Source organism: Tenrec ecaudatus, chromosome 13, assembly GCF_050624435.1.
Source record: "Tenrec ecaudatus isolate mTenEca1 chromosome 13, mTenEca1.hap1, whole genome shotgun sequence".
Lineage (NCBI taxonomy): Eukaryota > Metazoa > Chordata > Mammalia > Afrosoricida > Tenrecidae > Tenrec > Tenrec ecaudatus.
The window spans coordinates 32,085,154-32,102,986 of NC_134542.1; the positions used below are offsets into that span (position 1 = coordinate 32,085,154).

The window sequence follows — 17,833 nt, forward strand, 5'->3', positions numbered from 1 at the left end:
GTTCTTTTTACTCCCCTTGCAGGGTGCTTCAAACTGCTGGCTGCTAACTGAAGGGCGGGCGTTGGTGCGAAACCCCACCACTCCTCAGGAGAAGGAGGCCATTTGCCTCTCACCTGACTGCAATTTGTTATGGAGGGTTTGATGCTAACGTGTGTCTCTCCACTAAGCTGTGAGTAACTATAGGCCCCAAATGTGCTTGTGTTCCTTCAGTTCCTAGGAATTCCTGGCACAGGGGATATGCTTAACGTATAAATCAATGAGTGAAATCCCTAACCTCTGCACTAGGGCCTAAAGGGTACCTACCATACATTTTGAAAGTTACTTATGTATTCTATCGTGGATCGGTAGATGAGCTACATCATTATTTACATTACAGTTTAAATTATAGGACGGGCGTCGTTCTATTATCAAGGGCATTTTCCGGTTTCTGGGTCACCTTTCCCAGACAGTTACCAAGGAAACATGTCGCAGACTTCATTTCAATATCAACCCCAATTATTTTGTCAAGGACAAATGGCAATGGTAATCTAATGCCTTTTTACTTCTATTATAGTGTTCATGCTATTCTTAAAAAAATGTTTTTCTATTGAGTCCATAAAATTTACATAGAAACTAATGATGAACTACATTAAATGGACATAAAATGTCTTGTTAAATTCGTTGCTGTGAAGCTCATTTTCAATGCGTGGCATCCCCACTGGACAGAGTGAAACTGCCGGTGGTGCCGTGGCTCTGTGCTAGGCTGCTAACCTCAAGGTCAGTAATTCAAAGCCACGAGCCACTCGCTGGAGAAAGATGAGGCTTTGTACTCCCCTCACAAGCTCTGGTCTCAGAAGTCCCCGGCCAGTTCTACTCTGCCTTCTAGGGTTCTCCATTGCAACTGTCTCGACGGCAGTGAGTTGGAGAATTGGGGATGGAGCCACAGCCCAGCGCTTCCCCTTTGCATCATGGAGCCTTGGACACGCATTTCCGTGAGATTGCTCGGGCTTGAGTTGAAGGGCACACTCAATGTATTCAGTGAATTTGTTTGTTGGTCTGGTTCCAACAGGGGAACTGTGAAAGGGTGTGAAGCAAGAAGGCTAGAAAAATAAATAGGGGTAGGATCATAAAAGGCAGGTCTCGCTATAAATTCCTATTATTTTGTTTGGATTTTATCCTAGATGACATAAGACTAATTCCATAGGGGAATGAAGAGCCCCTGGAAGGCTTCTGTCCATGGAACAATATGGTCCGATGAACACCATTGAAAAACTGTCTTGTACCAGTGCAGTAGTCTGGATGGCTGTTGAGGCTAGACCCAAGGTACGGGCATTAATGAAATAGAGGTACCATCATTTCTTGATCAGTACATTTTTGATAGCACAACTTGTAAAACCAGATAGCTCTCTTATTATTACAGCTTGCAAATTTGATGCCAGGTCACAGTGTTGCTGTTCTTAGTAGCCGGGCCGTCCTAAAACTTCGAAAAGGGACACTGAAGAAATAAAGTACATCATCTAACAGTATGATCTTAGTTTTCATTCTCTCTTCTTTTTCCTGATTTCTGAAAAGCAAAGCACTTCTAATGACCCCAATGAAATGGAATTCTAATCAGGAATATATTTATCATTAATCAAGATTTTATTTTGAGTCATCGAATGCTTCAATTTTTAGTGAGCCTTTGATTGAGAGATCAGTGCTAAAACTCCGATGATCTCAGATGCATGGCCATTTAATCCACAATGCCAGAGAACCCTGGGGGGGGGAGGAGTTTAAGAAAAATGATCCAAATATCATGTTACAACATTCTATGTTCATGGAAATTTTAATACATACTTGACTAAGAGATGCATACAATGATTACCGAACCTTCACTTATAGGCAGCCAACAAGATATGAGTTTATTAACTTCAAACAAATCTCCTAATTGTGCACTTAAAAAATTCCAAACCATTCAAAAATGAAAATTAACAATGGAAGCAACAGTGACTATCAAACACGATGGGATGCCTTGAAAGGTTCAAGTATTGTTTGTAAAGTTCTTCAGACACCAGTCTTTGAGAAGTTTGTGCAAGCCCCATCTTTGCATAGTAAAAGCAAAACAGAACAGACGCACAGACAGATACCACTTGGTCGAACTCCACAGCTCCGTGTGATTCACGTTGCAGAACATGCACCCATGTGTGCTGCTCATTTAGTGGGCATAGCTCTAATTCAATGGTGTCATGCGACAGTCAAGGGTGAGCTATGGGATTAGCGCACATCTCCTCACCCAGACATCACTGATCAAAAGGACAGCAGGTGAAATGGGAACTTGTGATCACTTAACACTAACTCTGCTTGGGCAACGGTCAACAGTGATATGCTTGTGCTTTGAGCTCCAGTTAATAAAGAGGGGGGCCACACCACAGAGAGTCAGCAAAGGAATGGTGTGTGTGCAAGGCAAAAATAAGGAAAAGAGAAAATCCAGCAAGGAGTTTAGAACGATATATACCCAAACAATTTATGATTCATATGGTTGCATTTCTTTTCAGTCACATACACTTCGCTTATAGCTTGTGCATTTTACAGATACAGACAAAGAATTTAACAATGGAGCATAGGCTTGGTTACCTATGAAATTGCCAGTGTAACAAAAAGTTACACTGACATTTGCCTTATGTACATAAGCTTTGGGGACCACTGTGGTCTGATTTAAAACATAACATCGCAGTTACAATGTTGCTTGTGAAATGCTCAAAAGTTAACAGAGATCTATCTTGTTTCCGAAACACCAAGGGTTTGCTTTCTCCTTAAGTCACCCCAGTCGGTCGCCTCCACAATAGCCATGCAATGTGTGCGGTGCACTTCGCAGCAGCTAGTGAGAAGGACTCAGCGGCAGGAGGATACTAAGCCATTCAACCACAGCTGTCTGAGAGGCCGAGGATCTGAGTTTCCTCCAAGATTCCCCCAAGGTGAAGAGCCGTTGCCGCCGAGGAGAGGGATGTACCCTGTCTTAGGAAGCCTGGAGTAAAGGCTGATGAACGTTGTAGCTAGCCCTGTTATTACGTATACTATAAATATCTAGCTCGGTCTAGAGAAAGACTGCAGGCTTGTGTAGCACCTATGACTCAGAAAGCAATGAACAGGAGGAGAGGTTTGATGGCGGTCTCTGTGGCATATGCAAATTAAAATGTCTACCGTACTGTTGTGATACTTGCACAATCAAAGACACCTTGCGGGGCCTGGGGGAAAGACCCTTTTTATCAGCACTTCTTTAGGAGAGAATCCTTCCCAAAGTCAAAGAAAAAGTTGTGAGATAGGTATCAGGGCTCTTGAGGAAAAGCGAAAGCTAGTGAGGGATTCTGGGGGATGGGGCAGTGGGCAGAACAGTGGCATGTCCTGTGCCACGCAGAGGATGGCAGAGAACTGGGGGCTCGTTGGGGACCTTTAGTCAAGTCGTCTCTTTCCTAAATGCATGCTCACTGAGATGACCATGTACACATCTTTACATTTTAGAACAAAGCCAGAACCAAATGGCTTCATTCACTCATTCACTTAGCACTTGAAGGGGAAGCTATCTTGACCATAAGGGAAAGAACTGAAAGTGTAGAAAACTCAGAGGGACTTGAGCACCCCGGTTACAGGTGCAAATCTGCCTGGCGGTAAAAAAAAAAAGCCTGTGAATTTGCATCTGGTAGAATCCCATCATGACCCAGCAGTCCATTGGAGGATCAGCAAATATGACAAGTCAAGCAGTGGTGCTTGAAAGCACACACAGACCAAACTGACTCGGAGAAGCCTTAGGGGCAGAGTAGAGCTGCCCCATAGGGGTTGCAAATTGTCCTGAGGAGCAGTCCAGCTCTTAACCTTGGCATTGCTAGGGCTCCTACCTTCAGACTAACCGTCCTTTCTACAATGAGAGAGAGAGAGAGAGAGAGAGAGAGAGAGAGAGAGAGAGAGAGAGAGAGAGAGAGAGAGAGAGAACAATATGGACAGGAAGGTAAAGAAGTGGTGGGTGTTCTCAGCAGCTTTACAATGAGGTTCTACCATATAAACTGAGGCAGGGCGATGGAGCATGAATGAAATATTGACAATAATAGATACAAATAAAACGGAAAGCTTCACCTTTTCCCAAGCTTCCAACAGTTAAAAATTATTGTGATTTTATTTAAGGCTTTAAGTTTATACTCCTTTCACATTAAAGACAGGGAAAGAAAATTGTCAAAACCAAAAACTAAACCCATGAGCTTGGCACTTTTGTGATCGATTTGAGAGGGTGTCAACTTTCTTACATTATATACATACATCAAAAATGTCTACACTTGTTGTCAGTACATATATGTGCATTTACATAATTGGTGTGTTTTTAATATGGGTATTTTGTTGTTTGTGTTGTCCCCCACCCTGTCTCTTTTATTTTGGGTTTCAAGCATATCAACTTCAAAATTGCACCAGTGTTGTGCCCAAACTCCATGTATGTGTAGCGACCTCTCTTTTTTTTTAAGCAAGACCAACCACCATTGTACGGCATGTTACAAGAAAGACCGAGACAGAGAGAAAGGAGAGAGAGAGAGAGAACAAGGAGCAAATGATAAACTGAAATGTACAGAAACCTTTACAAGAAAAATACTTCAATCCAGACAAGTGATAATTATGTGTCAAAATCTTATTTCCATATTTACATTTATAAAACAACTATACAATAGCATCGCTGTGCAAAGTCCAGTTCCCATTTCCAAAGGATGCTAGGTCCAGGAGAAAGGACAATGGGCTGAGTGAATCGCCAAGAGCAGGGCCGTGGAGGTGCGCAAGGCCTGTTGGTTCCAGGTGGCGTGGGGCAGGAGCGGATGTGAAGAGGCGCAGGCCAGCTCCGCATGTCCATCTGTCACCTTGACCTTAGGAATTCGGTTGCAGGTTTTGCTGAGGATTGGCTCGCTAGCTTGTTGTATATATGCCATGCAGTTTGTACCCTTTCGAAAATTGGATCTTCATGCCACTGGAGTTTGTCATTGGTAGGAAAAGTTGGGGGGGAAATCATGCCAAACCATTTAGAAGATATTAAGTGCCAGCAGGCTGCGGGAGGGGGCGGGGTGGGATCATTTGCTATTTGTGATGGTTCTTTTATTGCACTTAATTTTTTTGTGTGTGGTTGTTTTGTTTTTCCTTCTTCCATTCCGTAGAAAAACAGATATTCAGAAACTGCTTTTATAATATTGTTTTTGCCCCCCTTTTATTGACAGGTGATGGGAGGAGCTCTTTGAGATTACCTCCAAAAAGGACAGTTTCCTTTCACCCCAACCCTGTCAGCCCAACGTGAGTTTTGTCGTCATGACCAACCAAGGCTCCTGTTTACAGACACACTAGTTCTGGCAACGTTGCTCTAAGGTTGCCACCCCCAGAATCCACCAGGACCAGGTGCACGTCATCCAGGGCAGCTGACTCAGATGGGGCCTTGCTGGCTAGGATCGAACCTCCTCTTCTTGACATTTCTTCCGGAGCGCGCCAAAGAAGAGGCAAGCAGAGGGGGAGAAAAGCCACAACGTTAATCAATCACGAGGAGGCGGCAGCAATAATGGCAACAGTGCTAGCTCCAGCGGGAAGTAATCGCCCCACACCCAGGCGGACCTTCCCAACCGCTTACTGTTGAAAAGCACACTAGCTGAGGCTTCAGAAGGGCTTGACCAGGCAGCCAGTAAAACATGCCCAATTGTGGCCAAAGAAGCTTTCATTTGTTCGTTTCCAATCACAGGAAGCGTCAGGGGCCCAATCTGTCTCCTATTTCTTAGGTAAATGGCATTGTTCATAACTCAACAGAAATTGCCGTCGGAAGAACTCTCCCACTGAGACTGTTCGGAGAACTAATACAGAGCCTAGTCTCAGTAGTCATTGGTCTCCAGGACCCAGGAGCTCTGGCTCAGCTGGTAGGTATCTGACACGGTGGCAAGGAAGCCTTGGTGTGCGGGCTCTTACCCCAGGATGGAGTCCAGCACTTTTCACATTCAGAAAGTGGGGGAACAGAGTGCATGGTAAGACAGTACACTCGAAGGAGAATGGACACAGGCTTGGGTTAGTTAAGCAAATGCAGCAGTTCAGCTTAGTTGAAAATAAGCACGTTAAAAGGCCTTGCTCACAGTGTCCAGTCTGCTAAAGAGTGGTTTCCTAAGTTTCAAAAGAGAAGATAAAGAACCAGCAAGACACTACAAAGGCAACACCAAAAGTTGGTTGCAACCTCCCAATGGTCTGGTCTCATGTGGGGCATCAAGCAAAGGGCTCATGCATGTCGCCTGCAAACTAGGCGTGTGCAACGCTGCTGCCACAGAGGCATCATGCAAAACTGGAGACTCGGGAGTCCCCAAGAGCCCTCACACCCCTGCCCACTCATCTGGGGCCAGTTTGATACCCTCACGGCCTCAGGACCAAAGAGATGGTCGTAGACTTCTCTCCCTTAAGTAATTTACAATAACAATATACAGAAGCACAGATTACTGCTAAGTCCTAATTTTCCCCAAGATGACCATTTTGGGAAATATGAACACCTTCTCAGAAGAGCTCTCTGTTCTTTAGGAAACGTGTTCTTACTTAGATAGCTTCATTAATGGCCCGAGCATGGCATCCCTCGGTCTGGTCATCATCAGCGCTTGGTATTGCTCATCCGGCCCACCCCTCTTTGAGTCAATGTACTTGCAAGTAGGCCCTGCTGATGCTGCCCAGGAAACAGACAGGCAAGACCCAAAGGGGAGGCCCCTCCCCCTCCCCGCCCATTGAGGATCCTTCCCTGAGTCAGCGGGAGGGATGGAGCTCAGGGCTGTCTGGAAGGTGGGTGCTTCAGGAGCTACACCTCCCCTCTGTGAGTCATAGAAGGAACACCTGACCCTGTGCGAGAACTCTGAAAGAGTTAAGCCCCCCCCCCCCGTCCATCTTTTCTTAGCTACATATTGCTGGTACTCAAGTGAATAACAAAGCAACGCATGCTCACCTTGTACCGAAATAGAGGAAAAAGCATACCAAGATAGTGCTCTACAGGTAGATGCCCACGTTGCCCCTATCTAAATCCCTCTAACCACATTTAAGTAAAGTCCGGATAAACAGCCACATGCAAGTCCATAACAGGAATCCTGCTTGTTTTTAAACAGAGACATCCAATTCCCCAGCTCAGGCTCTGAAAAGTTTCAGCCCCTTCGGAAGCGTAGCTGGCCTGTTTGGGTAGAAATGTTGTTCTCAGGGGTGACCAGGTTCCTAGGTCGGTCCAGAAGGCTGAATCACACTGCAGCGCTGTATCTCTCCATGTGAAACCAGACTCTGACTACCAAGGCGGGTAAATTCAGGAACATTCTCCACCCATGAAGTGCCAATAGCGGGGAAGTCAGCTGCCACCGAGGAGGGCAGAGCCCAGTGGGGAAGTCAGAGAAAGGAATTCTGTCCGTGCCAATGGCCAGGGCTCCTCATGCATAAACCGGACAAACACTACGGGCCACTCGATGTCGCGAGAAGTGTCTAACGTGAGTTTTCCATAGGAAGAACATTCCGTCTTACTGTGAGAAGTACACCCATTGTGTATAGATACTTGGTGTCTTCCTTCTGCCGGGGCAGCCTGTGAATTTGGATGCCCTCTGCTCAGTGGAATTCTGAGGGCATCCAACTTTCTCATCATCACCTGCAAAGTACTTCGGGATCATTATAAAATGGCTGTAAACCTAGCATGGGGCCATTTTTGACACTTGTGAAAAATCTACACCTCTGCCTATGATATCTATGCTCTGTACGTCCATCGATGCAAAAGGAAAGACAGGGCCCTTACATAACCATAAGCACCTGAGATCTGTCGAGCATTTCGGCCTGCTTTCAATGGTGCATGTATTTCTGTGCCACTAGTACTTCTATCTCTGTATGCTGAGTGACCACACCCCATGACCTAGAATCACGGAAATGGGCCAGTTCAGAACCTCTCCCCGCCCCCTTCCCCCCCCCCCCCCCCGGGAGGCTGGAGTGAGAGAGTTGTCCTGGGTCCTCCTAGAGGGCCTGGGGCCACCTAAGGTCTGAAAGGGAAAGTGCTCAGCCGGTGCTAGGGGAATTGGACTCCTAATTTTACTCTGGCTGTGGTCCTGACTCTCATTTGTGGTTAGCTTCTTCGTGGAAAAGACTAGCTGAAATAGACCCCATTGTCTAATTCTGCATAAAAAGAGAAGTTTTAAAATGACATTTAATACTCTGAGAAAACCTCACCAGCAGTGAGATGCTCTGCTCCAGTTTCACCCAAGTTGGCATCAAGCAATTCAGTGAGTTTTGTGAGGTGATCCAAAAGGCCTCCTCCACACACCCTTCTATGTGACCCCACTAAACGGCTTCCGGAGCACATCAACGACACAGAACACTGGTCAGACAGGATTTCTTAGAGCCCAAACCAGGCACCGTATCAATTAGTGACTTCTCAGAGAAAGGAAACCACGTATGACAGTTAAGCAGACGAATTAAATGAACCACCTTCGACGTCTCGAGCAGTTTTACCAAAGCCACTATGGCAGTGGTGGAAAGCCACGTTGCCACTGAATCACAGGGACAGAGCAGGTGGCGGAAGAGGAGGATAATCCCACAAACTGAGACATCCTACCAGGGCTCAATATCTGTCCTGGAACCCGTGTTGTTTAAATGTACCAGCCAACTATGTTACTTGAACCTTCTTGTCTTTTCCACCTGTCTCCACCAATGTCCTTTGCTTAGCATCTTCCCCTCACCTGTTCTACTTTCCGCCTTTCCGAGGCTTTCGGGGAGCTGTTACTAAGACGGTCCTGCATCTCGCCACTGTGTGCCCGATGACCAGTGAAAGCAGCAGCCCCACTCGTCCAATTGTACACACAAAGCATTGCGACCCTCGGGCAAGGAACAGAGTTCAGGGACGTCAGGGCCGATGTGGGGACAATTCGGACACACTGGTGGGCCAAGTAACCACCTGCCTTCCTTTTTCACAAAATCACTCAAAGGAAATCCTAAAACTCCAAAGACCTGGAAACTCCCCGATGCAATCTCCGCTTAATAGCCACCTCACACTTCTGGAGGATGGGGTTCAGGATCCAACGTCTCCCGGGTGTCACCACCACATGTACCCAAGATGCCAAAGTCTGTCAGAGAAAATCAGCCGCCAAACAACGTTTTTCTGGTGAGGAATCCACAACCCAGCCCGAGGAAGTCCTGTTTGCAAGAACCAGCGCTGTCAGAACCGACTAGGCCTGCTGACAGGAAGTCATCAAAGATGGCATTCTCTTCTGATTGCCATGGTTCAAATGATGCTTCTAACCGCTACGGACACACAAAGGGCACACATGCACTCGCACATGCACCCACACACGCAGACACATCCTCTTTTCTTTTCATCATCTTTTCGGAGGATACCGGGCTCATCGGAACCAGAGTGGCAGAGAAGGACAGGGCTCCGCTGTAGTTCTCATCTGCCCTTGAACAGGAGAACAAGTAGGGTACTCCCCAACCTCCCAAATTCCTCGGGGCAGCGCCTTCCTAGGAAACGTGACCTGACGACACAGCACTCCTCTCCCGGAGCAGGGTCCACATTTCCCTTCACTCGCAAAGCGAAATGCACCTTGAAGGTCTTTGGACCGCTTTGCTAGTTTCTCTTTCCGTCATAAAACCTGTTTCTAGAAGGCTTTCCCCGAGCAGTGTTTTGAGCAAGCCTTTTTAGACGGACTATTTCCACCTTCTTGATTTACATGGAGCGCGATGGAAAAGCTCAAACGTTTTAAAATAGCGAATAATTATACTTCCAAACTATCTCTAGGCCTAATCTCCAAAGTGACCAAGACTAGAGCACAAACCCTAAACACGCTCTCTCCTTCAACACGTAGGGTTTAAGGCAAGGCAGCCAGTGGAAGTTAGTACCCGCTATGACCTCTATTCAACTGGAAAAAGCAAACCGAGATCCTCACGTAGCCACGAGTGGGCTGCACAGCGAACTGCAGGTTCTCCAAATGCAAACTCCTAGTGTCCGGGTTCAAGCATTATTCACCGGCTGCACCTTTTTTATCCCGGTGCCTATCGAGGGCACTTTCTCGGACAGCTGGAGGGGCTCGGCCTGGGGCGAGCAGGTGCGTCACCACAGTAGCCCGCACCACGCATCTGCAAGGCTGCTTCGTATCTCACCATGTGTTGGTCCCTCTCTGTTACTCTTGTACCTCTGCGGCAATTTGGATGGCCAGACCCCTCTCTCCCATCTAAATCGTTCACACAGGGCCTCATCCGCTTGCACACAGTGATACAGCCGTTTCCATCTTTTCCCCCCAGAGAAACATGCAGCTCAAGCTGTGGGCTAGGCCAGGCCACGGTTTTGAGGTCCTGCTACAGCCAAGTGCTCCATCGGCAAGCATAGAAATGGCAAATGTGGCCCTGCGTGTGGCTGCATGGTGAAGGCTCACAGTCCACAGTTGTCTGGGCCTCGTAACACGGGCCTGTCCTAGTGCCAAGGCGTCACAAGCCTGGGTAAGAATCTTTCAAAAAAAACAAAACTATTTTCTGGAGACACATTTATGGAAAAGTGCAAGGAAGCACGATACTAGAGTAACAGCAGGGTGTGGGACTCGCAGAAGGTGCAGATACTTCTGAACAGAAGGGGATGCAAAGAGAGGGTGTGTTTGCATCAGGCGAGCCCTGGCGACAACGTGCTCTTTTGTTAGGTGTGCGGATGATCTGGGACGGATCTCATTAATACCAGGACAAGGAATTTGAATGTCGAGTTGTGCACACTGTATGGTTTCTTGGGTGTTGTTTGTGTTTACACACACAGATGACAAAGCTCTTTCACTAAATGGATTCATAAATATCTCTGATAGCAGAATTCCAAGTTGAAGCCACTCAAAGGCGTGAGGACCATTGGGTCTACACAGGATAACCCAGGGAATGCCACATTGATTTAAATTGTCTTTTTGCTTGTTTATCAAAATAAGCTCCTAAACATGATATTTCAGCTGATTTAAATGTTTCAGGGCTCCAAGTATAAAATGGAATACAGTTCATAATTAAGGCAAATCTTGGGTATTTCTGATCAAGAGATGCCTCCATTGAGTAATAATATGGGGCCAAGGTGGGCTTTTAACTTGGGTAACAATGTTAGTTTCCACTAGATTTGTTTCTGTTGATCTGGTTGGAAATTACTTTGTGATGGGGATATTAGGCACAAGGAGTGTTATCTACAAAGCATCATAATCAAGCCACCACAGCAGGAAAAAGTGTAGAAAAGCAATTATCCAATGATTTTGAGGTGTAGAAACATCGGAACTGGAGAAACCAAGTCTAAACTTTGTGATCAGAATTAATGTCCGTTCTCTGGCATGTCTATGTAAGGGAGGTCAGTTCAGTGATCGATGTGCAAAGCCAACTAAAAGGTCACACAGAAAGTATCTTAGTTCTACCTGGCATGTCAATATTAGCTGTAAGTTAGAAAATATTAAGTGTCGCAAAGCCTAGATTTCAAATACCAGTTCAGTTAGCTAGAGAATCCATGAAAATACACATTTTAAAATCTGCTGTTCTCTAAGAATGAAGCCTTTCAAACCCTCCATGTTACACGTGAAAAATAATGATCTCTCTAGAATGGTGAAAAATTTTAAATGGAGGCTACCAATGGAATGCAAATCTCTTTTAAACAGATGCAAGCACTTCAGATTCACTTCTCTCTGCCTACATGGCTTCTTTCCTATCTGTTTATAGACCGATGTGCCACCTGGAAGCGGTGTGTCCTCTCCTGAAGAACTTCACGTTCCCTTCCACTTGGGTTCATGGGTCCTCCCGGCCCTCCTGCTTCCCCACTTGTCTGAAGAGGGCATTCGATGCCTCGTGTTTCTCTTTTCTAACCTCTCTCTGGAAGAAAACACACACATACATACTTGTGCATGTTTACTTATTTTTAAAAAAAAAAAAAACTTGTAACACTCGAAAGTCTTGTAGCAGGAACTCAAAACGTGTTTCTGGAAGCAGGAAAGAGAAGTGCAGAGCTACTGAGAAGCAGACATGCGGCGTTGCTTACTTAAATCCCCAGCCCGTGCCCCCAAGGACAATGGCGGCTACCAGGATGGCGCCAGCGATGGAGCCTATTATGAGATTGGTGGCACTAGGACCTGCGACAAAGGATCATGGGAAGAAAGTCATATGAGCCAACCCATGTAGTCATGACAAGGGAAAGATGGTTTAGTGGTGTCAGGAAGTAAGTATCCTATGTAAAAACCAACACACAAAACAAACCTCTAGACATTTGAATGGCTTTTATTTACTTAGCTTAATTTCATTTGAGAAGCTTTGGACAGCTAGTGCATGGGCATGTATCCCTTCTCATCAAAAGTCTCTGTACCGCTGGTGCTGGATTTCCACTCAATTCACCTTCTACAGAATTTGAAGCAAACATGCCTCAATGGCTTTTTCACGTATTTTCCATTTCCCCATCATTAATATCACAAATGAAATAAAAAGCCATAAAAACTAAAACTGTAGTAGAATTTGTTCAACTTGATTAACAAGCCAGGGAGTGGAAACAGAGAAAACTCCTCCACTCCATTGCTCTTCCAAGCTGCCTGAAGGTGGATGTTCTTATGGGTCATTTGGAGTTGGTGAGGATGGACAAGTCAGGAAGAAGGGGGTCACCAATAAGCGTGTCCTTCCTCTCGGAGGCACGCCTTGCACGGTCCTAACAATGTTACACAGCAAAGCAAGACATCAGAGAAGCGTCAAGTTCATCTGGGTAATGGCGGGGAAATGGCGTTAACTTCGATTGAACTGAGAATGTTGTTCAGGTTCCTGTTTCTTAATAAGAGAAACTTGAGACTTTGAGATATTCAAAATGAAGGGAGCAAGAAGAACAGCCACTCACAAAAAATCAGAAATCCAAGGTGGCGTTATCGGCCAGCGGTTGGACTAGCTCAGTGCTTTTTAAAACTGAGCAAAGTGAATCGGTGCTCTTTAACAGCACAGAACATTCGGTCCTAACTATATATTCTTACTGCAGAAGTCGCAAGGGCAATTTTGCTACGTCCTGTAAAACCCCCTGTAGTTTGGCTATGCATTCGTTTCTGTGTAGGAAATTCTCTTTTCTGTTCACATCAATGCCCTCAACTGTGTACATACATGACTGCCACTTCTGGTCACACTAAAACCGTGTGACTCATGTGTTTTCACACAGAGAGCCTGCTCTGTGCTTGTGGGCAGACAGGTGGAGGAAACCGCCGTGGAGTCTCCTGAACTTGTGACATCCTCTTACGAGGAAAGGCCACAGCTCGAAAGAACAGTAATCTCTGAGGCCTCCAGAGCTCCGTCCACGACCATGCAGAAAAAGAATGAGAGCAAGGAAACAGTTTGACGCTGTTGTCAGGGGCCATTGAGTTTTCCCAGTCACCCTGTGTGACACAGTAGACCTGTCTCACAGTTCTGTCTGTTCGCTGAATCCTTATGGAAGCCACTGGCTGGATTTGAACTACCCACCTTTTGGTTTGCAGCCTTGCGCTTAATGGTTGCACCACAAGGGCTTCCTGAAAGCAGTTTAACTGCGATCTGTGGAGCACTCAATTTCTGCAAGGAATGTTTCTAAGTACTTGACATGTTTGGATCATTGGGTCCTCACCCCACACAGAGGTGGACAGGAGGGTGATGGCTATTTCTGTCAGATAGAGGAGAAAGCAGAGGCTTCAAGAAGTTAGTGATGGAGCAAGAGTTGGACACAGATTTGCCTGACTCTGTAATGGATGCTCCAAACCAGGGGTCAGTGAACTACAGTCCCTGGACCACACTAGGCCCACCGCCTGCTGTTGACCTTAATGTGTACCTGAACACAGCCTCATTCATTTGTATGTTGCCCAGGGCCCCTTTAAGGTTCTGACAGTGTTGAGAGGCCAGCAAAGCTGAAAACACATACTATCTGACTTTTTGGACACGAACTTTGCTAACGCAAATGAAAGGTCAGTCCAGGGACATGTGTTTCCTCTGGATATTGGAGTAGGCAATCCAATTTCGAAACAAACACTTTAAAATAACTTTGTATCTGTATGCACTCCATGCTTAGAAATGATTTATAGATCCATAAATAAAAAAGGCGTAGGTGGCGATGAGAATAACTGCAGAATTCATTAAAAAGAATTCTGATTTCTGATCATCCTAAGCTAGGGAATAGACATAAAAACAAACATAAAAATAAAACCCTCTGCTCATGAAATACCTACTAACTAAATGGAAATCATGTTACAAATTAGAATAGAAAGTTTAAAAACAATTTATAATGTACTATGCCAATTTTACTATTACAGACTACATTTACTTCTGTAGCAACTATGGAAAAAATTAGAACTTGAAGAAACACTAGACACAAACAACAGATAAGCCAAGAGAGTAATAAATAGCATCTCTTCTTAGGAAAGTATGTATCCATTTATATGGACTTACCTGTCACAACCAGAATAGCCACAGAAGCCAACCACACCGGAAAGGATGGATGAAAACAGATGCCAGTTACAAGGACTGGGTCTAACAGTAAAGGTCTCTGGGGTTTTACCTGTCTCTAAAAATTAAGGGAGGATTACTAAAATTCATCCCTGCAACTTGCATATGACAGGACACCACAATTATGACCAAACACGGTATAAGCAGTGGATTGGGGATGCGCAGTGGGAGACTACCTTTCTTCCTGAGGGATTTCACATGTGTGCATGCAGGATTTCCGCCTGGTAAAGGTATGTTACTCCTGCGAGTGGACAGAGTCAAAGTGAAAACCTACGGGGCACATTTCTAACTCTCTCTGAGTGTTGTAGCCCTGGATATATTTTATCTTCTAGCCAATTAAGAGATATAAATGCACTCCAGGGTTTCAGATTTCCACTAGGCTGCGAATGTCACAGTTCATACCAATGGCATGGGAGTGGGAAGGTCCAAGCCTGGCTCGCGCTCTTCACACAGGGAAGAGCAGGCTCCTTCAAGCTGCAACACAGCAGGTGATCTACAGGTCTGCTTGCCTTCCTTCGCAGGCTGGAAGGGAATCAGTGTGCTCCACCAGTGGGACTAAGGAGGGATGTGCCTGAAATGGCCAGCGTGCCCAGGATCTGGCCTGCTGGTCTGGAGAACACCTGGTGACCTCGTCGGATGCCCTGAGGTCATTCCTGAACCACAGTTCGGCGTTACCACCAACACCGGGAGCAGAGCAGAGGCAGTTCTGTGACTTGTGAACGCTCTCTCCGTAATCCTTTTTCAAACACCAGGGTGATCTCGTAGTCTACAGATCACCAGTCTCCTGAATGAGCTGTTCCACAGAAAACTGGCAGCTAACTGTCCTACAGATGGGAACCGAGGACAGAGAGTTCAATAATGGCCCAGGAGGCTGGCCCTCCGGGACAGAGGCATGTAATGCTGACTAATGCCCGGCTACTGCTCAGACAAAGCCATCGCGTAGCTTCCAAGCATCCACTCCAGGCTCTGTTGGCTTGCTGTTCTCAACTGTGCTTGTTCCCATATATTTATACAAACGTCAAACTTACATTACGACTCTGCTCTATAGGAAAAAAGGAAGGGCAGGATCCTAAATATGATTGATTTTAAAAAATCAGGTTGAAGCTTTCTAGATGCCTTTAAAAACCTGAGGGATTATTAGTGGCTACCATTTAGATTTTCCTCAAGAGATACCGCAGGTCACTTGGGTTTATTAGACTGACTTAAGATTACACTCATGATTAAGCATCCTAATAAAGTGCTCACATACAGGCGTTTATGCTAATAAATAGTCAAAACATCTTTTTAAATCACACTTTTTTAGTGTGACAACCTACAAGCGGGGGGGGGGGCAATGGAGACGTTTGGGCCATTGACCCAAAGATGAAGCAATCATAAGCACCCCGAGACGGTACTATGCCCCACATCGCCCCAGACAGGAGAAGGTTCTCCACAGCACGAGAAAACCACGAGACACAAACACATCCAGGTCACACCACAGTTTCACTAGCACAGGGAACACAGCCACTGGGACGACACAGAAAGGAGTCAGGGACCACGGACCACCTCACACACCAGGCACCACACAGCAACACGGGGAAACTCAAAGATGCTTACTCGATTCCCCACCCCGTGCCTCCAAAAATCACCCCCAGGGCCAGAATCGTGCCTGCCACCGCACCTATTAGCCTGCTGGTGGCCATGTTCGCTGCGTGGAGGGAAAATGGAGATGTTCTTTCACAAAGGAATTCCACACTGATTGCACTAACAGCATCATCTCTTCAGGAAATTCTGGGTGTCGATTAAATATTGAACCTTTGCCTTAAGAGTGGAAAGTAAGACACACACACACATTGAATATCTTTGAGGATCCTTTGAATTTACCTTCAAAATCCACAAATCTGGCTTGAAAACAAACTATTTGTAGACAGATTCTTAAACACACCGATGAAACCATCTGAGTTACACTTCCTGCAGTGTGAGGTAAAGTAACAGTGTGACTTGAATTGCATAAGAGTAAATCTCGATTTCAACCACGAAAGGAATAAACCACTTGTGGTTTCTGAAAAAAAAATCCTCCAATTCTAAAATATGCATAAGAAGGAAGATATTTCAAAATTTTTTAGCTTACAATTTATAGTTTTGTGAACATCCTTACATACTCAAAATATTTTGTACATTAAATGTATTTTTTACCTGAAAAGTGTATTTCAAATAACTGATGTGCTTGAGTTTCTGTCACTGTGTTTGGATGGGTTACTGTCTGTGGTCTAGACCCCCCCGAGAGGAAGTTAAACTCTCCAGGTGGATCCTTATGGAGCGGAGACCGTCCCTAGCTGCCCTGCTCCTACTAAGGCTTCTTCATAATGAAAACTCAAGCTGTTAGAAGTAGGGATGCCCAAGAGCCTCTCTGCGTACACAAAATAAAGTTTGGGGTTAGAAGAGGAAGCCAAATTATTTAAGGGTATGTGTGTGTGTGGTGTGGGGTGTGTGTGTGTGTGTGCCGTATGTCCCCACCAACTGCTGTGTGACAGTCAGAAAGCTGGTGTGTGTGTGTGTGTGTATGTGTGTGTGTGTGTGCCCCGTATGTCCCCACCAACTGCACTGTGTGACAGTCAGAAAGCCAGTCAGCTTCCATGCAAATTCCAGCCTTGGACGCTGTGGGGGCCACTTGATTCTGCTCTTTGGGGTCCCTGAGTGGCAATCAAGTAGCTGCAGGTTTTGGTTTTGAGTATCCGTGCATGTGCACACAAATGCTCCCAGGTAGGCACTCTAACTGGGAACGCTGCTTGGTGAAGCGAACTATTAAGTTCAACTTATGTTTCTCATGAAAATAATGACCAGGTTCCACGTGGCTGCACTTCATACAGACTCTGTGCTCCCAGACAGAATGATAAAAAAGTAAGCACTTTCGCTCAAAGTCACGTTGTTGTTGTTTGTAAGGGATAATATTGAGCTCACTTATTTTTGAACTAATTATTCTCTCAGAAGAATAAGAGCACCCTGCATCTATCTACTGCCCTGATGAGAAACTGTATAATTACAATGGGGGGTAAAATATTAGGTATGATGGGTTCTAGATTTGTTGCTAAGCACAACTTGAGTTATTCTTTTAAATTTTTTTAAATAAATAAGTTAAAAGGCTGAGACACAACAGAAAGTCTACTGAGAACGTAAGCATCGTGAGGAGAAAGAGAAGACCGAACGACCGTGCAATACTTCAAAATAACCTGTGCATCGCCTCAGGTCTTCACACGGTGGGGCAAACATTAGGATGGCAACTATATCAGAAAATGGCATGAATTAGGATACATAATCTTGTAACTCTTTGGGGGGGGCGAAGGCCTTAAGTTCTACACATTGGCTCTCATGAGAATTTTATCGCCTCTTCAATTTTTATAGGAATCGT

The 17,833-nt window shown here is 45.5% G+C and overlaps 1 protein-coding gene across 3 annotated transcripts in view; it reads right to left on the minus strand.

Annotated features, from left to right (window-relative positions):
- Positions 1-1,617: 1,617 nt before the first annotated feature.
- The window catches only part of ADAM23 (ADAM metallopeptidase domain 23), a 189,989-nt gene continuing 173,773 nt past the window's right edge, over positions 1,618-17,833 (minus strand). For 2 of the 3 annotated variants that reach the window (XM_075530314.1, XM_075530316.1), the window contains exons 25-26: positions 11,990-12,080; positions 1,618-5,450 (exon numbers count right to left, since the gene is read on the minus strand). In XM_075530314.1, coding sequence (XP_075386429.1) covers positions 5,402-5,450; positions 11,990-12,080 — 140 coding nt within the window. In that variant the 3' untranslated portion in view covers positions 1,618-5,401. The remainder of the gene's footprint in view (positions 5,451-11,989; positions 12,081-17,833) is intronic. The other variant, XM_075530315.1, reaches the window with a different exon arrangement.